The 10,443-nt window shown below is 36.0% G+C and overlaps 1 protein-coding gene across 1 annotated transcript; it reads right to left on the bottom strand.

Moving 5' to 3' along the window:
- Positions 1–13: 13 nt before the first annotated feature.
- On the bottom strand, positions 14–7,326 carry sumo2b (small ubiquitin like modifier 2b). Its single transcript, XM_042734712.1, has 4 exons — positions 7,171–7,326; positions 5,870–6,001; positions 1,597–1,668; positions 14–667 (listed from the first exon to the last, which is right to left on the bottom strand). The coding sequence occupies exons 1-4, from the start codon at positions 7,189–7,191 to the stop codon at positions 605–607; spliced, it is 288 nt and encodes a 95-aa protein (XP_042590646.1). The 5' UTR covers positions 7,192–7,326; the 3' UTR covers positions 14–604.
- Between the last annotated feature and the right edge of the window lie 3,117 nt (positions 7,327–10,443).

The following is a 10,443-nucleotide window of genomic DNA, read 5'->3' as shown; positions in this document are numbered from 1 at the left end:
ACTGACAGCGTGATAAAAAGAGAATATTTTATTTTAACAAGAGATTAGACAATACAGACAGATGCTGGACTTGTATTGAAAACATGACTTCCCTCGTACGTGCTCGAGGCAAAGCATGTTCCACACAAGTTTCGCACTTTACATGACCACTACAATAAAAAGTTGTAAAACCAATTTATCTGAATGGAAAACAGAAAGTCAATCTGAACTGCAGGTTTGTCTGCGTAAAGTACAACAGAGCAGAACATTTCTGTATCATTTCTTGAGCCTGTGCGCTCAAATCCGAACCAGAACGAAACCCACACAGCTCGCATCCTCACTGATTCTTAAGGGGAAACATGTATTAGTTGATCTGTACACAGATGACTGTCTCCATGATGGTCAAGCGATCGCTCGTTCAAAGACTCGGGCATAACATGTCAGATTTTACGGCAATTAACAATCCCAACGTAATAATTACTGTAGCAGAAACCCTTTATGTACAAAACGAAAGAAAAACGTGATGAACTGAAAACACTATACAACAGCAGTTACAGATAACCATGAGGAGCAGAGAGAGAGAGAGAGAGAGAGAGACGGGTCGGGGTCGCGAGAGTCGTCCCATTCAGATGTGTCCTCCTGTCTGTTGCTGGAAAACGTCAATTGTGTCTTCATCCTCCATTTCCAACTGCAGAAAAACAACAACACGAGGTCATTCATTATTCACTATTATTAATAAACACAAGCGATGTGAGGTTACGTGTGAAACTGACACCTATCCGCTGTAATTACAGTGCATTCCTATCCCATGATGCAGCTGCACAATGGATGAGGTCTATTACGCTTGAAAAAAAAAACTCGTTTTCTTCCCTAAATGTTCATCTGAGAGCACACATGACTCCTGCTCTTTCTAAACGAAACAACAAAAGCGTTAAAGTCAACACGACATGCTTTTAACTCCCAATCGTCACTGAGAAAACGATTAAATTGACTGGATAAAAAAAAAGTGTCTGCTTAATTTTTCCTAATTTATCAATGATAATACAAACTGGATTCTGATTATATTATACTAATTTTGTATATAATACTAATTTTACAAATACACTAAATACACATATTACTATAAATTAAAAATTAAATTACGATAAATTAAAGGCAGTATAAAAAATACTCTACAATATGCAGTAATACTCTACAAATGCATATACAAATACATTATGATAAAATATAAATAATATAAAAAATTGCATACAAATATGTTGTTTTAAAGCAGCTTTACAGAAAATGCATATATATATAATTGTTTTTTTTCTCTCTGTAAAGCTGCTTTGAAGCATTTTTTTTCATTCCAGTAATTGAGAGTTGGAAAGGCATCTACTTAATTATGAAAATAATGTCACAATGCAATTAAGCTTCATTTTCTTAATGTTTCTAACGATGCCATTAGGCTTTTTTTGTAATGACCTGGATATTCACAAACAGGTTTTGCAAGCTTTGCCTTGTACTTTACATCAAACAGGGTTAACTTTGAAGTCCGTCTGGTTTAAAAACACCTGAACACACACCTGTACAGAGTGATGTCACTGTTAGGACCAGTGAACGTCAGTGATGTCATACCTGTGCGGGCGTGTCTGTCTCGTTAATCGGCTGTCCGTCAAACCGGAATCGAATCTGCCTCATCGTCAGTCCCTGCAGAGACAAGCACATCACCATTCACTGCTGTTATTTTACTATTATTTAAATACTGCGACAGTTTTATTAATATTTGGGATTAACCTTTATTTTTATACTTTCAGTTTCATTTAAATTTTGGTGATTTTTATCTTATTTTATGTGATTTTGACATTGTTTTTAACTCAAGTCTTTCATTTATATTTTATTGTAGCTTTATTTTAATTTAAAAAATTATTTCTTTATAATTATTACTATTTAGGTTTATTTTTTTAAGTTTTATTTATTTTTTTTATTTACAGTTAGTCATTTTAATACTTAAACTAAATGAAAATTAGAAACGTTGCCTTGACAACTAACAAAAATTAAGTGTTTAATCTAATATTTAAATTTTATTTGAATTAACAAAAATGTTTTAATAGTTTAGTAAACAAAGCCTGCTAAAAACAGAGAAAAAGAATCTGAATTAATAAATCAATCAGTCTGATTATTTTTAATTAATCAACTGGCAACTCAGTCTAAAACGACGTTAATATGATCAAAATTTTACTGCTGTAGTTTTTATTAATATTTTGGCCTTACTTTTATTTTTATAGTTTCAGTTTTCATTTTAATTTTAGTTAAATTTTGTAATTATGTTTAAATGATTACTATTTAGGTTTTATTATTATTATTATTATTTTTTTATATATATGCTGTTATATTAGTTATTAGTATTTTGACCAAACTTTTATTTTCAGACTTTCGTTATGTGCTTCTGATATATACTTTAATTATTACCATTTAGGTTTAATTTTTTATTTCAGTTTTAATTTTTTTTTTTTTTATTATAATTTTACTGCTTCAACTTAAACTAAAAGAAAATTAGAAACGTTGCCTTAAGAACAAAATTAAATCAAGTTTGTAATCTAATATTTATATTTTATTTAGCTGTATTTGAATTAACAAAAACGTTTTAATAGTTTTAGTTAAACTCTACTGAAAACTGAATAAATCCTGAATGAATTAATCAATTACACCAGTTCTGTTTAATGAATCGGTTTGCAAACCAGTCGTTAAAATGTTCTTAAAATGCTAATCAGAAGGTATCCACAGCATCCGACATCTTTGCGGACGTCCCACCCCTCAATGGGAATTCAAAGTCTGAGATAAGGATAAAGCTGACTGATCAGCCTTCATATTTATTTTCCGCTGCTGACAAGGATTTCCTGACGTCTGAATGAACGTGAACCTCAGGGCAGGGACGCTTCCTTCCAGCAAACGCTGTCCTACTTCTGCCCCACGATGAGATTAAACCCTCCTCCTCTGCCAGGAAAACATGTTAGTGACCTACAGATCAGGCGTCTTCACCCGCAGTGTGCACAGCACTGAGGGAGCCGTTCATAACGCCTGTGTGCCCTTCTGATGAGCTGAACGTGATCTCAAGAGTGATCCAGTGTCTCTTTCTTTGCTGTATGTGAACATTAGAGTCATTGTTCTCTCTCTAACCCTCTCTGACATGGAAGAAACCTTGAAGCGGACACAAGGGAGTGATAAAGCCAGCAGACGAGAAGACTGTTGAGGAAATACATGAATGCGTGAGAGTTTATTGATCAGACCCTTTCACCCTCTGCTTCATACAGCCTGCTTCAATACTGTCTCAGTGTCTCTGATTTCTGTTACACTGACAGCGAGGAGAGGATGCTCCTTCATCTCATGTTCTGTGTTGAACGACATTATCTAGCAAATATCAGTCATTCTTATTCCTGCAATCTGTAGAAGGTACACGAATACACAAACAAATGTTTAGGAAACAACTGGATGTGTTTCTGAACACAGACTTCTTTCATTTTAAAGAAGGTTATTATCATCAAGAAGCCTTGATTTCTGTGCAATTCATCAAAATGAAGTGAGCTTTTTTTTTTTTAAAAAAGGACAAATACCTGCCAACAGACTTAGAAAAATTGACTTAATTCAAAAGAAAAACAAGTTTCCGTTCCCTACTGACAGATATTTGCTCTCGTTTTAAATAGGGATGCAACAATACCATTTTTTCAGATCCGATCCAACACCAGAGCAGTTTTTTTTTTTTTTTTAAATCAGTGCAGAATTTCTACACTTCTGTGTGTTGACCTGATCGTCACTCTTTTTTTGTAATAAACACAATCTACTAAATATAGACAACTTCGTTTGAATGAAAAATAACAAATGAAAACATATATAATAATCTATGACAAAAATACTGTTATAAACTAGGTTAGTGGATAATTTAGCAGCAATTTTTTTCTAGAAACATCACGAGTGCACAATTTTATAAAATCTAAACATTTAGTCAAATAACATTATTTAGTGGGGAACAAATAAAAGTCAATACGTGTAGGACTAAATCTGGTAAAATCACACACATTGCTCTCTGTACTGTTGTAAAATACATTAATACATTAAAAATGTATTTATATATAAATATAAACTATAAAATTAAAAGACATTTCTTTTAAATGTATAGCAGAGTAATGAATGCAGCAACATCTATAGATAGAGGAGTCCTGTTGCTGCCTCCATTACTCTACTATACATTAGATTATTAATAGTGTTATAGGACAGAACAAGAAACGCTATACATATTCTTTCATTGCGCAAAAGTATTATATAATACGAAAAGCTCCAATACAGAGCACACAAAGCGCATCCCGTGCACAGAATGATGCGCTTGAAGCAACAGAGTCAAAGTCAGGCTCCGCACAGAGAGAAGAGATACTGATGCGTAGTTTATTAAATCTGTGCGATAGAATATTGAGCCTCTTCTTTTAACAGTTTTAAATCTCAGTTTTTGTGCACTCTTGGAGAGAGTTTGATTGTCTTGAGTTGTCTCTCAGTTTGAATGCTGAATGGAGGAAGACAGACAGCCGCAGCGGAGAGAAGTTTACATGAACTTGAATTTAATGACTTAAATATTCCTCTGTACCTCACACTGAACAGCTTCAGAACACTTGGACTTTGACTTTATGGGGCTTTATAATGTGTTTGTGAGGCTTAATAACAACACAGAATAGTATAAGCACAATATTGGATTTGGATCGGTTCGTCTGACCGATACCCGATCCGCAGAAAACGCCAGCATCGGAGCCGATACCGATCCTGAGTATCAGAGCGATGCATCCCTAGTTTTAAACATAAACTTGCTTCATTTTATTCAGTTTTTCCGGAAACAAGAATTCTTATCCATATTTTGCATCTTGATTTAAGGATGTTTAGAGTGCGTGAACATTTAATGCCATGGCTTTATGAATTTAAGACTTTCTGTTCTGATTTAGGGTCTTAATCTGTGAAAGGGTGAAAGGAGACTTTTAAGACCGACAGAAACCTTGGAGAGGAGGTCAAGGAACACCTGAATGTAAAAATGGTAAGTCCATGCTACTAAGTGCATGTTTATAAAGTCCCTTTGCTTTATTAGTGCAATAATGCATCCTAGGTGACTTTTACTTTTGAGCGCATCCTCAATATGTGTTGAGCCACTGCTGAACTGTTCTGTGAGACTGAAATACTTTAGAAACCTGGAAATATAAAAGATATTAAACAATCTTGGTAAATTCAGATCCGAAGTGCAAAGAATTATCTACAGGCTTTTGATGAGATCTGGAAACATCTAAAAAAACTGATTTGGGTAACACTGTCAGTTAGTCTATTTATAAAGTACATAATCTATACTTATATTATGTATGTATAGTTTACAATGTAGTTTGGTTTTGTTGTTTTTATTCCTATAAAATTGTATTGAGATTGGCTTATTTTCATTTTCGTGCTGTATTTGTATGCATGGGTCATTTTGTACACAAACTTTTTTTTTTATATGCTAATTTGTATAATAATAAATGCAATTTAATTAATAACAAAAATGCCGTTTCTGCTCAGAATGAACTGTAATTAACAATATCTTATTTTTATGATATTCGCACTGCATTTTTGTTATTCTCGTGTTGACAAACAAGGCAAACTCTACTGTGTTTCTTTAGTACAACAGTGAAGAAATTGCGATGGACTTGTGTAAAATTGCTCTGTATTTTTGACACATACTCTAATACATGTAGCCAGGACTACAAAATGCTGTCGGGACGGTACATTTTCGGGCTTGTAGCTGATACGAGCTCACAGAGGAGATCATGTGTGTGTGTGTGTGTGTGTGTGTGTGTGTGTGTGTTTTTTTTTTTGCTCACGTGTCCATGCCCGGCCGTGACCTCACCTGTCTCTCACAGTAGGCCTTCATGAGCTTGCTGAGCGGTGTGTGTCTCTTGATTTTAAACTGGACCACTGACCCGTCCTGTCCCGCCACCTTCAGGTTGATGTGGTCGTTGTTCTCCGTCTTTACCCCCTCCTGAGAAAACAGAAACAAAATGTACATACATAAAAGTTTATGAGATATTACATCATTCGTCCTTCCATATTTTATGCACACATCTCATTTACAATCATTTAATTGAATTATTCATGCACATTTCCATTCGCTGCTGGTTTGGAAATCTCAGTGTGAATCATAAAAACGCATTAAATAGAATAGTTACAGTTAGTGGGAAGATCAATAGGTAAAGAACAAAGAGTCTGGCTCAGTCTGTGCTCTTGGACAGCGACCATCTCTTGTATCCAGAGTTTTCTATGGAAATGTATTTATTTATATTTTTATGCATTCATTTTTTAAAGAATGTATTGTATGTCTATTTCGCCCGCAAGGGATCTTAATAAAGCTTGATTTGGTCTGCACAATATCCATAAAAAATACTGTACTATTCTAAAAAAAAAAAATGGCTCAGTCGTCTATAATTTATCAACAGGAGTGCTGTTCGTAGTTTGATGATTAAAACAGATTGTGAATTCGTGCAATAATTAACATGGACAGAGAAAGCTAACGTGATTAGTGCAAACACTAATTTTTGTCCTCTAACTAATAGAGGTACACAATATCATGTGGTCTCATGATTAAACTGTAAATTTCATAAAGGATATTAATGCTGTACATCATAAACCTGACCAAAATGGATACATGGGACAGACACATGGTTTGAAAATCCAATGCAATAATAAACAATCGCGTGCATGTTGATCTTGAAGGTGGTTTTAGTGGCTTTGAGTGTTATTAGCAGTGCTGTGCACGAGCTGCTGTGGTTTCACGTGATGAATGGATGCAACTCATCCGACTCACATCATCAACAGAAAACATGTTTTCATCAGGTCTAAAGCACAGAGCGCGCACGTGACGCGTTTCTATCAGCAATATACGCCCGATATGAAATCGCTTTACCGTGTTTTCTCCTTATTATTTTGATTTGAATGCGTCTGCGTGTGTCGCGCGCGGTGTGAGCTTGCCACGCGCGTTCACACGTCTCCTTCCGGTGTTTCTGAGGCGGCAGTTACAGTATTTATCCACTACGCGCGATATTTCGCTTTAAAAATCAAACCCTCCGCGTCTTTCCGTGTTTTCGCGACCCATCGGACGCCTTGAACTGTAACCAATGATAAACGATGCCTTCGTTCTTAAACGCCACTCACCTTGGGTTTCTCGTCGGCCATGGTTATTGTGTTTGCGCTCCTCTCGACGCCGCCACACAAAGACTCCGCGGGGGCGCGCACGTCCGCGCCCCCGATTAAAAACAGGCGCGACGTGCGCGGTCACGAGCGGGGCGTGCGCTCTCCGCGCCCCGTCGTGATTGGCCAGAGCGGGTGACGTCATGCGCGAGACCAGGGAGACGGGGAAACATGCACGCGCATTCGTGCACAGTGTCTTCTCTTGAAAAAAAAATGTTTGAACAAATATGGACAAAAATAACACACACCGACGGAGATTTCCTAGTGATTATGATATATAATCAGATATATGTCTTGGAGATCCATGCGTTTTCTTAGTTTATTCTGAGTGTTGTGTTGATTCTGAATGAAGGATCCTGTGCTCCTCACACTGGAGGGAAGAAGCCATTTTGATCTTCATGTAATTCACAGATCAGGCTGAATGCACCTCAGACATTATTCATTAATAATTCAAAACGAGTGTGAGCAAACTACAGCAAATATGAGATATAATCTGCACCAGGCTCATTCTGAACCTCTTATGAGGAACAATTTACACCATTAAAGTGACAGTGAATAAAATAGATTAGGACAGTACAGACAGTTCAGTATTTTAAAGAAGCACTGCACGCTGTACCAACATTTTTATTTAGTTTATTAATACTGACAAAAACACAGCAAATGAAAAAAAAAATATATTTTTAAAAGTAATAACATAACATCGTTGATTATACAGTTAATGACACACTACCCAGCAAACAATTTTTGGTTGCCAGAATGTTATTTTTTATGGTTAGTTTTTGGTTAGCCAGGAAAGTTTTCTTAACGGAAACAGAACGTTAGTTTTTGGTTCCTATAAAACATTATTCTAACGTTAAACTAAAGTTATTATAATGTTCCCAGAACGTTAGTTTTGGGTTCCCAGAATGTTTTGTTAAGGTTTGCTTTTGGTTAGCCAGGAAAGTTTTCTTAACGGAAATAGAACGTTAGTTTTTGGTTCCTTAAACATTATTCTAAAGTTAAACTAAAGTTATTCTAACGTTCCCAGAATGTTAGTTTTTGGTTTGTATGTTATTATAACATTCCTCTAACCTCTTTACTCCGATGCTTACATCTATAATCATCCAGCACACTTGCGACCCATTATTTTATTTACTTTTTTGATCCGTAAACAAACTTCTCGATTAACATCATGTTCTCTTCAGTTAGGCATGCCAAATCCCCATGAAATCATATTTACTCTCATTACTACACCAATTTTAAATAATCATTCAGTAAAGAGATTGATAAATGGAGTCAGTCAGCCAGTAAAACAAACTGGTAATTCATAAAGATGCACCTCAGAGGCAAATGAAGAAACAAACTCACTAATTTATGATGTCTGTTATCACTCTATTCTTAACACTGGCCTAATATTATAATTTAAACGCGTTTTGATTTATCTAATTTATGTAGGCTATTTTAGTTAATTGTTAAGCGAATTTCAGGGGTGTGTAGGTCATTAGCTATCTTGAATGTTTTCATTTGGGGTATAGAAATAGTGGAGCGTGTGTCAAGTTTCAAGTTCCTTGGCATCCACATCTCTGATGATCTCACCTGGTCCCTAAACACACCTCCACCCTGGTCAGAAAGGCACAGCAGCTCCTTTACTTCTTACGGAGCCTTAAGAAAGTTCACCTGAATCCCAGGATCCTTGTGGAATTCTACCGCTGTACCATTGAGAGCATACTCACAAACTGCATCTCAGTGTGGTACAGCAATTGCTCCGCATCTGACCGCAAAGCACTCCAGCGAGTGGTGAAAACTGCTCAACGGATCACCGGCACCCAGTTAACTTCCATTGAGAACATCTATCACAAGCGTTGTCTGGGCAGGGCAAGAAACATCATCAAGGATGCCTCTCACCCTAACCATGGACTTTCACTCTCCTTCCATCCGGCAGACGTTACAGGAGCCTACGCTCTCAGACTAGCAGGCTCAGAAGAGCTTCTTCCCCGAGGCCGTGACCCTTCTGAACGCCACACCACCAATCTAACCGGCACCTACTGTACTTTATTACTGCACTGGTCAAAGTACTTTACATACATGTATTTGCACTACTCATATTTTGCACATACTGCACACTGTTCTAGTTATCGCACTGTAAACTAAGTTGTTACTGTACATAGAACAGTAAACTATTCTATAAAAATCTAATTGCACTACTGTTATTTTACATAGAATTCATTTTAACAATACTTTTTGCACATTCATCCAACTGTATTTATTACCAGTTCTCACATTGCTGCTGTTCATAATGTGTATATATAAATCCTACATTGCTCTGTTCATAATGTAATACAATCCTACACTGCATTCCTATTTATATTCTGTATATACTCTGCTCAATACTGTATATAGCAACCCCACTGTACATTCTGTAAATCATAGCTTCACTTACACTCTGCACTTTTATGTATATAAAACACTATATTCTTGCACTTCTGTGTAGATGCTAACTGCATTTCATTAGCTCTGTACTTGTACTCTGCATAATGACAATAAAGTTGAATCTAATCTAATCTAATCTAAATATCATCTTGAATGTTTTCATTTGGGGTATAGAAATAACCTAAGAATAACCATTAGGAAACATTTTGGGAACGTTATTTTATGGTTGCAAAAAATAAAACCTAAAAGGTTTCTAGAACTTTATTTCTTGGTTCTCAAAAAATAACCAAATGATAGCCAAAAACTAACGTTAGGGGAACGTTCTGTGTTTGCTGGGTAGAACAGAATCTTTGGCTTTACAAACAATGACCCTAAGTTTACGTTAAATCAGCTTTAATTAAAACATATAACTAACATTTTTGCATCTTATAATTATCAGATAAATAGTTAAAACTGTCCTCGGACCACTGCAATGTCAAGAGAACAGCGCATATGATGTGAAAAAGATTATGCAAACATGACAAACATTTGTGAATGGCATGTGTTGTCATTAAACACTGCTCATAATTCTACAACAATGGTCGTTTCGTAATAATAACCATATAATTGGAAACTTATAATAAGCGCATTTACATACTATTTTATTGCGCTGCTTGTATTTTGCTCAGGCATTCAGTGCGTCGTACTAACCGCGCAGACATCAGGGGTCCTTCAGACTCATGGCGCTGGATTCTGAGCGCTGAGTGTGTTGAATGTTTTTCAGATAATACGGCCGTATTACAACATTATACGTCGGTATTTCTCGAAAGGATTTAATATCGCGGTGTT

This window comes from Cyprinus carpio, chromosome A3, assembly GCF_018340385.1.
Source record: "Cyprinus carpio isolate SPL01 chromosome A3, ASM1834038v1, whole genome shotgun sequence".
Taxonomy (NCBI): Eukaryota; Metazoa; Chordata; class Actinopteri; order Cypriniformes; family Cyprinidae; genus Cyprinus; species Cyprinus carpio.
This window is presented reverse-complemented; position numbering and strand designations above follow the sequence as displayed.